Source organism: Myxocyprinus asiaticus, chromosome 15 (assembly GCF_019703515.2).
Source record: "Myxocyprinus asiaticus isolate MX2 ecotype Aquarium Trade chromosome 15, UBuf_Myxa_2, whole genome shotgun sequence".
Taxonomy (NCBI): Eukaryota; Metazoa; Chordata; class Actinopteri; order Cypriniformes; family Catostomidae; genus Myxocyprinus; species Myxocyprinus asiaticus.
In genome coordinates, this window is record NC_059358.1 from 28313779 (window position 1) to 28332494 (window position 18716).

At 37.3% G+C, this 18716-nt stretch overlaps 1 protein-coding gene across 3 annotated transcripts; it reads right to left on the reverse strand.

The window, feature by feature from the left end:
• Positions 1-1795: 1795 nt before the first annotated feature.
• On the reverse strand, positions 1796-9084 carry slc2a3b (solute carrier family 2 member 3b). 3 transcript variants are annotated; one of them, XM_051719025.1, is made up of 12 exons: positions 8993-9084; positions 8774-8897; positions 6074-6175; positions 5808-5968; positions 5327-5567; positions 4986-5148; positions 4455-4642; positions 4050-4154; positions 3115-3216; positions 2853-2927; positions 2521-2724; positions 1796-2422 (listed from the first exon to the last, which is right to left on the reverse strand). In XM_051719025.1, the coding sequence occupies exons 2-12, from the start codon at positions 8798-8800 to the stop codon at positions 2159-2161; spliced, it is 1632 nt and encodes a 543-aa protein (XP_051574985.1). In that variant the 5' UTR covers positions 8801-8897; positions 8993-9084; the 3' UTR covers positions 1796-2158. The 3 variants fall into 3 exon arrangements, with proteins under 3 accessions (XP_051574985.1, XP_051574986.1, XP_051574987.1); XM_051719026.1 differs by having other exon boundaries at positions 2521-2721; positions 8774-9055; XM_051719027.1 differs by lacking the exon at positions 5808-5968 and having other exon boundaries at positions 8774-9055.
• Between the last annotated feature and the right edge of the window lie 9632 nt (positions 9085-18716).

The window sequence follows — 18716 nt, forward strand, 5'->3', positions numbered from 1 at the left end:
TTTATTTTATGTTTTTTTTTTTTTTTAAGCAAAAGCTAAAAAGGCTTCATAAATGGGCATTATAAAAGCTATACATATAAGAGAATATATAAATATAATGCAAATTTCTAACACAAAAACTGGAAACCATCTTTGGTGCACACTTGGTGAACAGAAGCTCAGAAAGCAGCTCAATCAGCCAGACTGTAAAAAAAATGCAGTTTTAAAAAAACAATATTTACGTGTACAGAGCGATACTTAAACAGTGATGTTCTTAAATACACCAAAAACTTAATACGTGAATTATTTAGAACCAAATAGCCCATAATTTAGGATGCACATGTATTGCACGTTACACAATAAATGTCTGCTTGTGATCACTGAGCTTTCATGATTGACATTCATGTGATCCTGTATCAGTGTTCATTCAGTGATGTTGAGTAACTGTCATGAGAAATACTTAAGTAATGAATAACACTATTTAAACCGATACTTCATAACTTCAGAAGGACATTTGGAACCAGTATTAACCTATATAAACTGGTTTTACAATAACACAAGTACATAACTGCAAAAGTATATCAGGCTAAAAGAACAGTGGAGGAAGGGCTTCAAAAATCAGTTTGTTCAGAGGCTCTTGAGATTTTCATTTTTTCATATTTGGCCCATATTCTAAAGTGCATTAGAGTTTCCGTGTTTGTTCTCTGTCACTATTACACATTATTTTAAAATGTGAAATTTAAACTTATGACACAAAACCCAAAGATATATGTCTTACAGCCAAAACAGCCTGTAAAACTGCAGGCCTGAATTGCAGACTCAAACATATGTGCATATCACAGAGACACAATGATAAAGAAGTAGATTAAGTTGCTTTGTCTTTGGATACGTTAGGTCAGTACTTTAATTTCTGTGAGGCATGCTGACAAAAATCACTGACAACCTGAATAGGGTGAAATGTGTTAAGCATAAATAAATGATACAAACATTCCACTATTCTTCTAGGTACAGATTAGACAAACAGCATTTCAATAAATAATCACACTGTATTTCTAATTTTCTGATCAGGTGAATAACAACCATAATCTTATTTTCACTTTAGAGTTAATCTGATTTAAGTCTTTGGGCAATATAAAAAATGTGGATAATTAACTTGAAAAATAAGATGTTGTGATCAGTTCCTCATAACTAAGATCAAGTGCTTAGTGCTTGGTAGAATACTATACATCAGTTATTTAACAACTAAACTAATTTGACAATGCACACCTCTATATTTAATAAACATTCAGCAAATTGTTAGAAGGCCTCTGTAACCAACATTAATGTGTAATATATAATATATATATTTACTTGGGATATAGAGATAAAAATCCAGGTAAATTCCTTGTAAATTATACATTGCTCAAAACCATGCCTGAATTGAGTGCCATGAATACTTATGTGATTTATACAGACTTTATAACTGTCATTTAAAGTTTATGTTGCAGTGTGTATATATAATACTATAATGAATATCTGTCTCCCTGTTTGATGTTTATAACCATCTACATCAGGTTCCCAAACTTTTCAGATTGTGCACGCTCGTCTTATACTTGACAATGTTCAAACCCCCATCAACCTATCTCAACCTAAACAAGGAAATATCCAGAAACATGATCACATTTTTACCTAGAAGAACCAAACGCTACTTGCATGTGAAATAAATAAATAAATCACTATGTATCAGAAAATATTGTTGCACATTTAAGAATGGATATTGCTGCTTTCCTTCTCAGTGAGATGGCTAGGCCTGCATGTTGATAATTGACTTGTCAGCTCAGTTTTGACAATATTTACTAACTGACAACAGAAATGCTATTATTACAGTAAAACAACTATTTACGACTGTTATAATTAGTCATGTAAAATGTTATTTACCAATAAAACACAATACAGACAAATCTGTAAAAAGATAAATAAGTTTTGCATACTCCATGAGGTAATTCAATGCAAAGGGTGCGTACTGTTGGGAATCTACATGATCTGCCTGATATGATTATTACCCTGTACTTTACACAATGTCCCTGCTGGAGATTTTTTTTTTTTTTTTAACAATGCCGAATAGTTAGCTGCCTCTGTTCTCTACCCTCTGCTGTACAGTAGGTCAGGTTTATATTGTGGATAGGTTAAGGGGTTTTCTCTATGTGTTTGTTCCACTTTTTCCTGTCTCCTGTCCAGGTAACTCAGTCATCTGAAACTTCTCTGATGACGGGGATACTGGCAGATGGACAGCACCCTCTGGAGAAGAGTAGCTTGCAGCATTAGAGCCTGCAGCACTGGCAAATCCACTGGCAATGTCTTCAAAGGTGCGGCCCTTGGTCTCAGGAACCCGGAAATACGTAAACACGAAGAAGATGATGAGGAGGATAAAGAATATGATAAACACGTACGGACCACACAGTTCCTGGAAAGAAAGCAGGTATTAGTATTAATTATTAGTATTAGTGTGTTCCATAGTGTCAAAAATTAATTTTTTCATTAAGGGGTATTTGACTTGCTAACCAGTAGTAGTGGGAAAAGCAGTCCAACAAGAAAGTTGGCGGTCCAGTTGGAGCATCCTGCCACAGCAATGGCTGCAGGCCGGGGACCCTGAGCGAATAACTCTGCCACTATGAACCATGGGATTGGTCCAGGTCCCATCTCAAAACTAGCCACAAATCCAAACACTGCTGCAATGGCTAGAATGCTGATTGCTGAAGTTCCCTGCTAGCCATATATGGAAACAGAAAAATTCAGAAAGTGAGAGCAAGACAGAGAGATACAGTAGTTGAGTGGATGAATTCTAATGTAATTTAAATGTAAGTTGGGGTTCAGTCATAATAACAGATACTTACCCCTTCAGATGTTAATACAGCAGTGCTGTTCTGAAGCAGTCCAGCACCATCTTCCATTGCTGTTCTTTCAGGTTTCTTAGAGCAATAAGCAAAGGCAAAAAAAGAAAGAAAAATAAATAGTTAATTAAAACGTCACATCTGCTGATGATCAGCAGTTTGTCATGTAGGGCCATTTAATGATTATATGCAACTTTCAAAAAGAGCTAAGTAGGATTTGTCATGTGCAAAGTGCCTGGCAGGTCAAAAGTACCACCAAACTCACCACCAGTTTAAGAGAAATGGTCATGAGCAGAGCGCAGGCAGCCATTCCAGCTAGTCCAATCATATGAAGAGTTCTTCTCCCTGCCCGCTCCACCAGGAAGAGCTGTTGATCAAAGCAATGGGAGCATCCACACAGAGAGAGAACAATCCCAACTTAAGTAACATTTTGGTACATTCTCATGTATTATACCTCTGTTGTATAGTGTATGGGCAGGGTTGGGAGGGTTACTTTTGAAATGTATTTCACTACAGATTACAGAATACATGCTGTAAAATGTAATTTGCAACATATTCCATTAGATTACTCAAGGTCAGTAACGTATTCTAAATACTTTGGATTACTTCTTCAGCACTGGTGGATTTTTTTCAATTGTTTTGACTATAAAAACTCTGCCAGTACAGTAAGACAAAATACACGTTAAAAATACATTCTCCGAAAAACCTAAATATCTTATGCAGTGTATCAAAGGTTTTACTGTGAATTTTCTTGATAAAACAATATGATCATGCCTGGTAACATGTGCATGTAAAATGGCTAGAAATAGCATTTTAGCTTAGCGTAACGCTGACAATTTACACAAGGTTTATTTCTATTTCTTTCTAACTTCTCTGTCTGCTCATATGAATGTAACACATCATAAGAAAGTGTTTCACCGCTGTTCAAATGCACTTTGGATCTCATCATTTATATGTATAAATGTTTTCCATCTGAAAGGACTAAATATTAAATGAAACAAATGACAATAAAATGCAAAGTAATCTCTTCAGTAATCAAAATACTTTCTGAATGAAGCTGTATTCTAATTACCAATGATTTAAATTGTAACTGTAGTGGAATACAGTTACTTATATTTTGTATTTTAAATACGTAATCCCGTTACATGTATTCCGTTACTCCCCAACCCTGTGTATGGGAAAGAGCAGTGAGAAACTCACAGAAACTACGGTGAAGACAGTGTTGACCGCACCCGCCCCAATCGTGACATAGACAGGCCCAGTGATGCCTGCACTTCGGAAAATCTCTGTTGAATAATAAAATACCTAGAAAAAAACTGCTGCTTAGATCAAGATCAATTCATGTGAACGAGAGAAGGAAAACATTACAAACTGACAAAAATTTAAGAAATACTGGTCAAACAAAGAGCTTTGTGGACATCAAGTGGAAAGTTGTGCAGTCATGTCAGTGACTGGAGTTCTGATGTAAATTATGGAAGTTATTGAGAACTGAATGACATCAGTAGTTTTGGGAAATGTAGTGACAGTGTCAATGCCAGCTTTGAAAGACTTTTATGGGGATGTGCTAATCAAAGATCATGTTTATACACTAATGCATTGACTCACAGCATTGATGCCGGACAGTTGTTGGGACAGCTGCAGGATTATAGCTATAATAATGGGTTGTTGGTAGGTGGGGTTACGGAACAGTTCTGGAATAGACACCTTCTTCTCCATGGCCATTTTCATGGCCTCTTCCTTCATCTCACGAATGTCATCCTCCACATCTGAATGCCCACAAAGACGCGTCAGCACTGAGAGAAGAGGAAAAATATAAACAGTCAGTGCCAAAGAGTATAAATACAATTTAGTGGCTCTGTATGTCATCATTTACTTACCCTCACCTTGTTCCAAACCCTTATGATTTTCTGTCTTCTGTGGATCACAAAAGGAGACGTTAGGCAGAATGTTAGGGACTGATTGCCTCAGTCACCATTCACTTTCATTGAATGGAAAGAAAGATGCAGAGCAAATGTAAATGGTGGCTGAGGCTAACAAACTCCCTAATATCTCCTTTTGTGTTCCAAGAAGGAAATAAAGCCATATTGGTATGGAACACATGAGGTTGAGAATTTTCAGCAGGCATAGCGGACTCACCTTGGCGCGCCTCCTCCTCCTGGTTCAAATTCATAAGCAGGTAGCGAGGGCTCTCTGGACAGAAAATCAGCATAACACTCTGTAGCACTGCAGGCAGGACAGTCAAAGCCAGCAATATAGGCCACAAATCCTGAGACCCCAGCAATGACTCCAAACCAAAGATCTAATGTAAAATGTTAAAAAATAAGCCATTAATAACTTGACATCAAAAGACATCTATTCCAATATGTCTGTTTAACTTTTTTGTATATAATTAGTAAGTCACCACATATTTGACACAGAGCACACAAACATAAATATTTGACTTGTTAAATTAATGTTAGTCTACGGTTAAATCTAACCTGTGCAACCAAGATGCCGATGACCACCCCAAGCTGGTGAAGGGTACCAAAAGCTCCTCGCAGTGCTGTTGGAGCAATCTCACCCACATACATGGGTGTCAGACCCGTACACAGGCCACAGAACACACCAATCACCAGACGACCAAATATCATCATCTCATGGGAGTTGCAGACGTTGGATAAACCCATCATCCCTCCACCAATCAGAGCCAGGATGTTGGACAGCAGCATGGACTTCCGTCTGTACAGAGGAGATGAATAAAGGAAAATGAAAAAAATACATGAATTTAGAGGGAGTTTAATTCTTACTATAATAGCATCCACTGCTGGGAAAACGAACATCGTTTGGCAGGATCCCATTTTTTAAAACAGAGCTTTTGCTTTTAATTTGTTTTATAAGTCCTTCATCTTTGTTTTATGATTATAATACATTGCATAATACACTCATTTATGTTCTTTATTATTCTTTAAATTGTTTCACCTCCCAAGCTTGTTAACCAGAACACCAACACAGAGAGACCCGATCATGCCCCCCACACTGAAAATAGAAACAGCAACACTCCACAGAGTCGTAACAGTGGAAGCGTGCATGGGCTCTCCAGTGCGCACCAGAGTCACATTTCTAAAGAAGTCCTTCACTTTCTGATCATCATTTGAGAAAGGGAGAAACAGAGGGAGAGAGAGCGTTTGTTTCTGAAGTGCTGAAAAGTCAGTGTGAGTTACTTATAGAATTAAACAAAGATTTACCTTATCAGGTGCATTGATGACTCCTGTGTTGTAGCCGAACTGCAGTGAGCCAATCACAGCCGTGGACACGCAGAACATGAGGCAACACGTCACCTGCTTCCTCTGAAAAAGAGAAAGAAGTAGCATACAGCCCATTACTGTGACATGCAGAAACTCACAAGAGCGAATGAAAGAAATAGAGAAATAAAAAGCAACACAACAAAGTCTCAAAATGTGCATACACATTGCAAATATGTGCACAAATGGTGTCCTATTTTTTCTTTTGCCATTACTTGCACTACCCGTGTCATGTGAATCAGCTCTGCATGTGTGTGATGTTTCGGAATTACAACATATTACACAATACCGTATTTACCAATTTATTTATGAAAGTAGAACAACAGAATAAACCTGGTATCACATCAATAAACTACACTGAATAAAAGTTAACCTAGAAATGTACTTCATGTAACATCTAAATTAACTAGTTTTATTCAATCCAAATTATTATTTAACATCTCTGAATCAAACTGAATACATTAGGTTACAGCAACCAAACAAATTTTAAGGGTTAGACCAGGTAGAAATAGCTTTTTAAGGTAACAATTGCAGGCTACCTTTTTATAGTGCAATTATACCCCATTACTGCAGTCATTCATTAAAGCAGAGTATACTGTACAAAACCAAGAAATCAATTAAATCAGTCATTATTCTGACCTGAACTGCACTAAACAACCAACGTAACGTTAATACATCACCTGACATAATAACTACCATATATGTATTCATGTATCATTTTTTAAATGAAATATTGAAACTGGCTGGCTGGTCATATTACTTAAAATGTGGAAAGAGAGGTTGATGTGCATGGTTAGCTTTGGGCTAAGTATCAAGCAATAAATATCATCTGTATAGAAGTTGATCTGAAATAAAAGATGTCAGTACACTGTAAACCTGATTGTTAATTCTACACTTTAAAAAAGTAGTAAGTTGAAACCTGCAATTGTTACCTTAATGAGCTATTGCTGCCTAGTCGAACCCTTAAAAATAAATTTTGTTGCTGTAACCAAATGTAGTCATGTTGATTCAGTAATGTTAAACCATATATTTGACCTGAATAAAACCAGTTAATTTAGATGATACCACAGGAAGCACAAATTGGTTACCTTACAAAACATCTTAAACAGTGTACACCTAACTGATGGGCCAAAAATGTGTCAAATGAGCTGGCAACTGACCTGTTCCTTCAACACATATCTATATACAGTAGATCAGGCAAAGAAAACCACACTTTTAGGTTAGCTCTTACTAACATACAAAATTTGGCAAAAGTCAGTACAAAAGCACAGCAATGAAAACAGTGCCCTGTGCCTTTAAATCTGTTCACAGGAACTGCATGTGTACACATGTTACGAAAAAAGACTATGCTGAAGCAAACACATACCCAAACGCACGCACACGAACAGAGACTTACTGCCGGAGGAGTGTCCATGAACAAGGATAGGGTGTGTGCATATATTTCTGTCATGTGATCTGTGAAGTTTCAGGGCTCCTTGAATCTAAGGTTTATATATGAAAGTTCTACTGAAGAACGATCCATCACTTCATTCATCCTTCATTCCCATTCACATCTGCACCCTCACCTGCTCTTTTCCCAAATTTATAAAATTAACCATACTCATTTATTACATCAGAACACTCAATGTTAACACTTAATAGCTTAGTAATAAACAACAGTTGATATTACACACTAAATTGACAAACTTGGGAATTTCTTGTACAGACTGTTCATTCTAAAACAAGTAAGAACTGGTAAGAATGCGGTAAATATTATGCTCAAGTTTGGACATGCCATCAGAACTCTGCTCTAAAGACTAATTTCTCCTCACTCTCTCTTCCTCTATTTCTTAGTTGACATGGTACAGTATGTTATCCTATCTCATATTCCAAAATAGAAATTGCACTGATATTGTTGTCTCTCAGATTGTAGATTGACTCACTTAACTTCCCGAGAATGAGCAACATTTTCTCCAGGAAACAGAGGTGATTTGTGTGCACTATAGCCAAAAAAAATTTGCTAGGAGTCATTGATGGGAAATCAAATCAGTGTGGTTTGAATGAAGCAGAAATAATGTCATATTAAAGTCACTGCATTCCATGTGTATATTTTGGTGGTGAGCCAAATCAACTGAACACTAATGTCCTGAAAGCCAAGGATAGCTAATTAAACACAGTACAAGTGCATGGAACACACTAATGAAATTATCAAGAACCAGTAATGTGACAGCCTCTTAAATCAAGCTTTATCTAAACCATAATTTATTTATTTTTTTATTTTTTTATTTTTAAATACGTCATACTTCAAATACATACTTCAATAATTCTTGCAAATCAATTAATAGTGGATAATTTAGTTTTAAACAAACTATGTTATTTGTTATGAAAAATAAATAAATAAACATATTTAAACTACACAGACAATTGCAATAGTTAAAGATCAGTAGACTCCATCTCTCTCCAAATACATTATTTAATATGAATCTACAACATTTCTGCCAAAATAACTTTAGTGTCACTAATGTTTAAAAAAACATGGTAAATTTGAATCAGAATCATTATGATGAAGTCTTGTCCTATAAATAAGGCAACAGGCTAAACGTCAGCACTTGTTCTGTATATAACTTGCCCTTGTGCACACTGACAGAAGAGAAAAAACACTACCTTATTACTGTCTTTCATCTTCTCCATCTTGTTCCCTGTTGCAAAAGCGAAGACTTGCACAGTGTTTTAAGCTTTTGGTCTTCCTCTTCTTGCAGTGAAACTCAACTTGTTTTCAGGTAGACCTCTGAAGGAAAAATAAAATGGTATAATTATTTTCTCTAATAAACAGGAACGAGACACGTTTTAAGCCTTTGTCAAGAACCACAAAAAGTTGATTTCCTGCAATGGATGTCTACTCAGTTGAGATGTCAGTTGAATGACCAGTATTGTGCATTGCAAACTGCAATGTAAATGTGGAAGTCAAATACAAGAGGCAGAGGACCTCTACTGGCTAATGATCCTCCCTCTTTTTATCACTCGATCAAACTCAAACAAAGTTTTACTCATAAATTATATGATGCTTTCTTGTAATGTCAAAATCCTACCAAACTGCAGTATTAAACAATCTACTGGTGAGTTAAAAAGAAGTTATAATTTTTACTCAATGATAACTTGATAACTTCCAAATGCATACTTAATTCAAGACAATTTGCATTTGATCTCTTTGTTAGGATAAAAAAAGAGAAAGAAAAAAAAAAGAAAGAAAAGAAACTACATAATTAAAGACAAAATACCCACACATTAATAAAGACATAATGCACAGAATTGTTAAAAAGTTAATTGGAGTGCAATACCATCTCCTAGTCTTTAATATAGGCTATACATCTAATATAACCTAGCATATTATTATAATAATTTTATTAAAGGTGCAATATGTAAAACTTTTCATGTAATATTCGCACTTTTATTGCCAATGTGTGAACGGCTTGTAATGCAAATTAAAAAAAAGAGCCCTTCCTGGACTTACTAGTTTGCATATTAAAGCCTGTAGACTGATTTTCATGCAAAGGGAGCGGGTCGCCTTTGCCGGGAAAATCCTAAGGATGTGACGTTTATGCGTGCTCCCGAGAGCCTTGCTTCAGTGCTTCTCTTCCGTTATTCAACAGCAACAACAAATTGCAACACTAGGTAACGTTATCTTAGAGATGGAATCCAGCAAACGTCCGGCTCCCAGCACAACACCGACTCCTACACAAACTCAGAGTAAGCCAAAAAAAAAAAATAAATAAAAATAAAAATTTTTACTGAATCCCGTCTGGCTAAGTGGGAACGTGATTGTGGTCGAGTGAAAACTAGAATGAACATTGGCAGAGCATTTGATTCCTGGAGGGACCTTTGTTCGGTTTTGGGGATCAAAACCGACCCTGAATTGGTGTTCTTCTTATTGGACAGGTAAGCTTACATAACTGCAAAGCATGTGAAATATAGTGCCATAAGGATTGATCTGTGTCATTTTAGCTAAACTACAATAACACATGAAATAAATGCCAACGTAGGCTATCATATAAATGCAGTCAATGTATCATGCAAAGAAAAGTGATTACTTCAAACTACAGTCTCACATAGTCAGACCTATATCCACACTTTGTTTTAGCCCTGTTCCAGCACTGGAGAGTCAAATATAATATACAGTCTCAAAGTTTGTAGTAAAACAATCATAACTGTGTAATTTTAATTATGTTACCTCAACTGTCAGCATGATGCCGGTGAATCACATTGTCTCTTTGTACGTTACGTCATTGTTTTGGTTGATGCTCACTCGCTCGCATCCCTATGGAGTGTGTGTGCATGAGCAACAAGTAACTGGCTGCAGTTCACTTAACGGCCACAGGTGTCATTAATAACAAGGGTTTCTGAATCTTACATACTGCACCTTTAACTGTGGAATATGTTGTTAACTGTGGTTTCTCCTGGTATTTCTGATATCAATATCTGCATGAAACAGAATTTTAATTTGTCTGTACATGTATAATAACATTATTCTGAAGGCAGGAGGTGTCAAGCAAAATGTGAAATGTCAAGCACACATTTTGCTGTGAATAATAAATTCAAATAAAATCAATATAGCCTACAAACAAGTGAAAGTCCCGCAAGTCAATCAGGATTTTTTACGATAAGACACCATTATTTAGTTAAATAATAATAATAATGTTAAATTTATATAGCGCCTTACCAGAGTTCAAGAACACTTAACATTCTCAAATTTAGCACAGTTTAAAGAAGAAGAAGAAGAAGAAGAAAAGCATGTTTCAGTTTCTTCGTTTTATATAAGGAGGAATATTCCTACTAGATGAATACTCTATGGAGCATTTAAACCCTTATGGAGCATTTTAACTTTTTTTCGGAATAAAGTCTTAACCAGTTAATAATGTTAATCACTGATGTGGATATAAATGTGTTCAACTTTAAGAGATGGATAGAAGGGCTCCAACGTGAAATCATCACTTCAGGTCAGGAATTTAACATCACGCTCAGGTTTAGGCTACAAATGAATACATGAGAATCACATGTGAATCGTGTGATACATTAACATAGACATTTCAAGAAGTGGAAAGTGTAGGGGGCCTGGGTAGCTCAGTGAGAATTGACGCTGACTACCACCCCTGGAGTCGCAAGTTTGAATCCAGGGTGTGCTGAGTGACTCCAGCCAAGTCTCCTAAGCGACCAAATTGGCCCAGTTGCTAGGGAGGGTAGAGTCACATGTGGTAATCTCCTCATGGTCATGATTAGTGGTTATCGCTCTCAATGGAGCACGTGGTAAGCTGTGCGTGGATTGCGGAGAGTAGCATGAGCCTCCACATGCTGTGAGTCTCCGTGGTGTCATGCACAACGAGCCACATGATAAGATGTGCAGATTGACACAAGCGTCTGTCAAAAGCGGAGGCAACTGAGACTTGTCCTCCTCCAGCCGGATTGAGGTGAGTAACTGTGCCACCATGAGGACCTACTAAGTAGTGGGAACTGGGCATTCCAAACTGAGGTGAAATGGGGATAATAAAAAAAAGAAGTGGAAAGTGTATATGATGTTGTATCTTAATTAATGTTTCACTTGATAAGCTCCAGACGCACACAATTAACAGAGATCGCGCCCATCCGATCTGAAATCACACGGTGCGCATTTCCATTCATAAGGTTTACACTTTAGAAATATTGGCTGCACAGATTCATAAATTAATTGTAATTTTGGATATGTTTATTTAAAATGTCGCTTTATCCTTGTGCTTTTTGGATAATCAGTCAAACGAATATTTTTTATATTATTCAGATGAATCCATTATTCGTTTTGAAGTCAATATTCGTGTCTTTCCGAATAAGGTATTCAGCTTCGGGCGCATCACTAGTGAGTTAGATTGGACAAGACAAAGACTTCGCTATCACTAGAGCATTGCTAGAATGTGGTTTGATGGCCAACTTGACTTTTTCTGACATTTTGTTTGTTAGTTTTTGATCTACATTACACATCTGTTTTAAATTGGTTTCAGACTTCTTCACTTCAGGGTTTTTTTTTTTTTCTAAAGTGTAGGCCTTTTACTTTTGTTTTAATTCTCTGTTGTAGTAATGGTAATGCACCTTTGAAAATATTTTATCTAGTGTATGTTGATGACATTTAAACAAGTCTGTCCATGTATTGGCAATAAAATATTAGGTTTAGTGCATCATACACAGCACATAACTGAAGCCTATGGAAACTTATGCTGTCTTGATGCTGTAAGGATACTGCAATAGCGATATCATTGACTACTACAGGCTCGTAGAGCATCCTTAAAGTTTTTAGAGGAAAAGACTGCAATGACACTCTGTAGGTCCATACAATGCAAGTGAATGGGTGCCAAAATTTTGAGAGCTGAAATATATTTCTAAAAATCTTCATTTGTGTTCTGCAGAAGAAAGAGTCACACATCTGGGATGCCAGGAGGGTGAGTAAATCATGAGAGAATTTTCATATTTCAATTAACAATCCCTTTAACTAGGTGATAATATATTATTAACTATTTAAATAAAGGTAACTAGATACAAGAAGACTTTAATTTTCAAGTAGATTAAATTTTCTATTTACATTTTGTTGTTTCTATTTAATAATTTTAATTGAATGGACTCAAATTTAGGTCATACAAAAACACAGCTTAAATAAAGATTATAACTGATTCTAGGTCAATCATTAAATAAACTTAATTCTCCACTGAAATGCATAGATACCTGTACTTCAGTTGCACCTGGAGAAGGAATGCAGCATCACTGCTGACGCTATGGGGTTTTCTCTGCAGGTGTAACTAATCTCTGAAACTCTTTAAAATCTTGCCAATTTAAAATGACAGACAGTGCTTTGTGCTCCCCCTCCCTAGCACGTAATCGGGCGTATAAACAGTGGCACCCAGTGCTATCTCATCAGAATATTCGATTGAAGGGTACAGAGCAATACTCAGCCCTTGTAGCGAAGATTCAATAGCGCAGCCAGCTTACTCAGCCTTTCAGGGAACCGTGGTTACAGTCGTAACCTTATCGTTCCCTTTTAAGTCCGTCATTTCAATGCTGTGTCATTGCTGATGATATGGGGATTGTATACCATCACACCGTGCTACTGATTCGCACGTGGAATGATGCCTACTAGCCAATGGAGTAGTAAAAGTCTAACAGAGTCTCCTCTTTATATCATATTAAGAACAGAGAAGCAAAATGATGAAGAGATGGATATACATGGCGATGATGTTAACCGGATCGGGTAGCGGAGCGTCACAGGATGATTTAAATCACTTTCATGTGTGTATATGTATAGAAGGCACTAACCAAATGGATAGTAAAAAGGTGACTACTGACTGCGGATTATGCGATGACCATGTATAAAAAAGCTGGTAGTAAGCAGCCCTCCTTCACAGTAAGCACATGGGAAGACAGAGAGGTGACATCCAGGTTGTAAACGTAGCGAAAGTGCTATGGGAAGCCCAACCTGCAGCTAGGCAGATATCTTCAAGGGAAACCTCATTAGACAATGCCATGAAGAGGCCATGCCTCTGTATGCCTTGCGAGTCATATGTGAGCGCAATGGTATTCACTTTCCAATGTGAAAGCCTTTGTTTGGAGATGGCCAAACATTTAAAGCGACCCGTGACGCAGACAAAGAGCTGATCCGAAAGTCTCATTTACCTTGTACAATCGACATATGCACGCAGTGCCCTTACAGGACATGGTCGGTGCAGCCGCTCTGCTTTGTCCGAAGCAAATGGAGGGTAAAAGCCTGAAGGGTAATAACCTGTGCCCTGAAGGGAGTGGTCAAAACTTTCCGGATGTAGCCTTTCTTAGTTATAAGAATGGCTTTTGACAAGCCTGGTCCAAACTTTATGCAGGAGCCGCTGTGCCCGACATGTTTTACTGAAGCCAAAGTGATAAACGGTGCAGTCTTTAATGAGAGTATGCTTAAACTAACTGTATCCAGTGGCTCAAACTGGAGGCTTGTGAGTGCTTTTAACACAAGCGCTAAGTCCCAAACTGGCACAGTGATGAGAAGAGAAATGCAAGGCGCAAGCCGGTGACAAATCATCCTCAACTTCTCACTGAACTATATCCTATATTCTCACACGCCTCCCTCATGCGGTCCCTCAGGAGCCACAGGAGTATGGCGGGAGGAGAGACTGGCCTCAGCTTTCAGAACGAAAGCAAGCTGAGAGCAAAGTGTTTCGAATTTTTATACATCCACCAAAAACGCAGATCAAACACGGCAAGTGCTGTCAGCATGGGCTCTGCCCAGGCAATCACAGTGCTTGTACTAAATGGGCAAAGATACCTGAAGTGGAGTTGAGGAGGCATGCCAGGCTGAGCCAGCGATAAATCTCCCTGAAATCTCCATGGTCTTTTCCCCATCCTCACGCACCTCCCTCATGCAGATCCTCAGAAGCCACAGAAGTATAGTGGTAGGAGAGGGGGATGGCTTCAGCTTTCAGAACAAAAAAACAAGTCGAGGGCACAGCATCTTGAGATTCATGCATTCACAGTGAACACAATCAGCCTCAACAATCGCCGCTGTACGTAAAACAGCACTTGTGGCCACCACACAGAGGGACATGCTTGTGGAAACATTTGCAAAACGCCATCTTTATAAAGATGTCGATAAGCAAACGTCTCTTTTACGATTGTGCACAATACACAAATACACACAAATACAATCAGGCTGTAGCACGTATGTCACACACAAAATTCAATAAAATTCCAATAATTCAAAAGATTTTTTCCCTTGAGGACCACATGCGTAGAATAATCAAGTCACTGTGAAGCGGTGAAAACGGCAAAGATGCTTGTCCATCCGCTGACACACAGGAGGGAAAATTCCACATTCTGTCATTCAACAGCAAAGAGTAGTTATCGGTGATCACTAAAGCACCACAGGAAGTAGAAGAAAACTCAGATCCACCCACTGTGAAGTGTGCAAATCTTGATGGCGATTCTAGTAGAGAAAATCCAGTTGACGTGCAGAGTACGAGAGAGAGGTATCACTACCCTGAAGGAGAAAATTCTGATGAGCCATATATTCGCCCTATGACATGCACTAGGGAGGCAGAGCACAAAGAACTATCTGCCAATTAAAACTGGCAAGATTTTAAACAGTTTCAGAGACTGGTTACACCCGCGGAGGTAACCCCATAGCATCAGCAATGATGCAGCATTGAAGTGACAGACTTTAAAGGAAACTGAAATAGACTTAATAGGGTCCAACTTGACCAAAGGGGACACAGATCAACCTAATGGTGACATCACATGAAACAACTATTTGCAACAAAACAACATATATAATTCTACAAAAGTGCTAAAACCTCAATGAATTCTTAATAACAACTACTTCCCTTTGATCAAGAAAACATAATGAATGTATTCAAGTGCAAGGCAGTATGGGTATTCCCTATAGCCACAATTTTGAACTCAATTGTTTGAGTTATTTACACTTAAAATCTTAAGTCTATGTTTTTGTTTTTAGAAAAAAAGTTCAAGGAACATAGATATTTCCGTTATAAGCTCAAAACTTGGCATTTCAAGTCATTTTTTTACTAAGCCAACTTGATATTTCAAGGAATGGCAGTGCTAGGGTTTACATGTGCTCTCTTCAAACTTTATATTATCCATGATTAGCGATTGCCCTATCTGTGTATTCAATAAGATATTGAAATTGATTGTAATGTGCCTAAGCCTCACTCATTTCCATAAACCAAATGATATCTACAAATATGAGCGCAGGCAATGAAACATTTGCTTTAATCGCTAGATCACACACTTGTATCAAGTGCCAGACAAACCCCACAAATTGTCCAGTCTTGTAAGGGAGGACTGTTTATTTACAAACAAAAAAGTCAGCCTCTCACAGTAGCACTCACTTGACAACAATAACTGTTTCATTGTCACAGAGTTTAAGTAGAAGTATTCAACAGACATCAACCACATCTGTCTGAGAAACAAGCTCTGCAAAACTAAACAAGTATTTTTCTTTTAAATTATGATAATAGAGCAATGAATCAGACTATAACAAGCATGATCATGTAACATGATCTTTTATAGAATTGTTGACAAAGATATTGCTTTATTACTAAAACCGCCTTTTCACTGTCTCTGACATTCACATCCAACTGTCGTGTTTTCCCCTCTAGTGGCATTCGTGATTAATTGTCATTTTGCTCGCAATGGATTTTGTTAATTGAAGAAACTACCAGAAGTTGACCTCAGAATGACATTACTGTGTGTGATTTTGTTGAGCAGATGAATGAATTCAATAAAATGAATGATTAAAATTCACTCAGTATTAATTATTAACAGTATTATTTATCATTATTACTGTTTTTATAGCAACAACAACCCTAATTCAGCAAATATGAATCAGAACTTCATAGATGTGATTTTAAATAGGTAGGTTTTGTGTGTGCAGAAATAAATGACACATGCATACAGGGGCATAGCTTCTGGGGGGAATGGGGGGGAGGTAAAGCTTTTTGTGATATTTGCAATGCAAACAATCATTTCTGACTTCTACATTATTAATTGGCCAAAATACAGAAGTAGCAGGCGTTTAGAAATAAAGTTTAGGACAAAGTCTATTGATATTTCTCACTTTGCGCTGATAGTTTTGTATGAATACATCACTTCCGGTCGGGCGGTTGCATATGGTCTAGTTGCACGAGTTGAAATATTGTAACGCAGCCAAAGCTCAAATCGGATCTGAAAATGTCGCATCCAGAGACAGTCAGAACCTCACGCAGCCCCTGTGTGACTCTCCATTGGACTTCCGGTCCATCGTCTGTCGTTTGTTGGATGCAGTGAAAAGGTGGCTTAACTGATAACTGTATTAAAGGTGCAGTATGTAAGATGCAGAAACCCTTGTTATTAATGACACCTGTGGCCATTAAGTGAACTGCAGCCATCTACCTGTTGCTCGTGATCGCGCACTCACTCCATAGGGATGCGAGCATCGACCAAAACAATGACGTAACGTACAAAGAGACAATGTGATTCACCGACATCATGCTGACAGTTGAGGTAGCATAATTAAAATTACACAGTTATGATTGTTTTACTACAAACTTTGAGACTGTATATTATATTTGACTCTCCAGTACTGGAACAGGGCTAAAACAAAGTGTGGATAGAGGTCTGACTATGCGAGACTGTATTTTGAAGTAATCACTTTTCTTTGCATGATACAATGACTGCATTAATACGATAGCCTACGTTAGCTATCTAGCCAGCTTTATCAACAGCTGTTAGCTAAATTTGGTGGATGATGACAGTAGCTGTTTATAAAATAGACTGTACATTATATATGTTTTTGCATTATCTTGAACATTGTCTAGCATTCATTTCATGTGTTATTGTAGTTTAGCTAAAATGACACAGATCAATCCTTATGGCACTACATTTCACATGCTTTGCAGTTATGTAAGCTTACCTGTCCAATAAGAACGCCAATTCAGGGTCGGTTTTGATCCCCAAAACAGTTTGTTGTCGCTGTTGAATAGCGGAAGAGAAGCACTGAAGCAAGGCTCTCGGGAGTGCGCATAAACGTCACATCCTTTGGATTTTCCTGGCAAAAGCGACCCGCTCCCTTCGCATGAAAATGAATCTAAAGGCTTTAATAGGCAACCCAGTAAGTCCGGGAAGGGCTCATTTTTTTAAGCTGCGTTACAAGCCATTCAAACATTGGTGATTATTATTATCAAAGGGTGATTATTACAAGAAAATGGTTACATATAGCATCTTTAATGTAGCCTACAAATACAGCTTCATCTGCTAAGAATTTTTTTTTTTTTTTAATTATTAATTGGCAAGAGTGTATAGATGATTGTTTCTTTTTCCATATCTCACCATATGTTTCGGTTTGCAGTGCATCAAGTGTTAAACCTGGTACCATGTTATCAGGGTGACAAAGTCAAGAGTGCATAATTACACCTTTAATGACAATGAAAACTGCTTTGTGAGCATGAAGGCATTGGTTCATATCCTGATTACTACACTTCCTGTGCTTCATTGAGTAAGACACTTAACTACTGCAGTTTTTGAATTGCAGAATGTCTGCTGACATTCTGCAATTCATTACCTAATCTAACCTGATTGAATAACTTCTGACCTTCCGACTGTTCCATAAAGGGGAAAAATCATTTGTTGTTACTGTATGTGATGGTTGGATCTGATAACGAAAAAAACTTTAGAAAACAAAAAGACTTTATGAAAAAGGAGTAAGGGTAAATGCAAGTCAAAGCAAATGTTTCAGGAATGAAACATTCTCCTTAAAGCATTTCCTGAAACTAACATAATTACTTCTCTTAAATGTATATTTAAAAACACAAAATTAAATTCATAGGAACAACAAAGTCTAAATAAGGACCTGTAGTATTTGATTCACAATCTAAAATGTTATTTGACTGTATCATTGGTTAACTTTGGGAAGCCCTCTCAGTCAGGGGAATGCTTTACTCAATCGAAATTAAAGTGGGTAAATGAAAGTAAACAAAAATAATAAAGATAAGCTATTCCCATAAATGGTCACATTTTTACATTTAGTATTATATTTACAATACATTTTAAGTCAGCT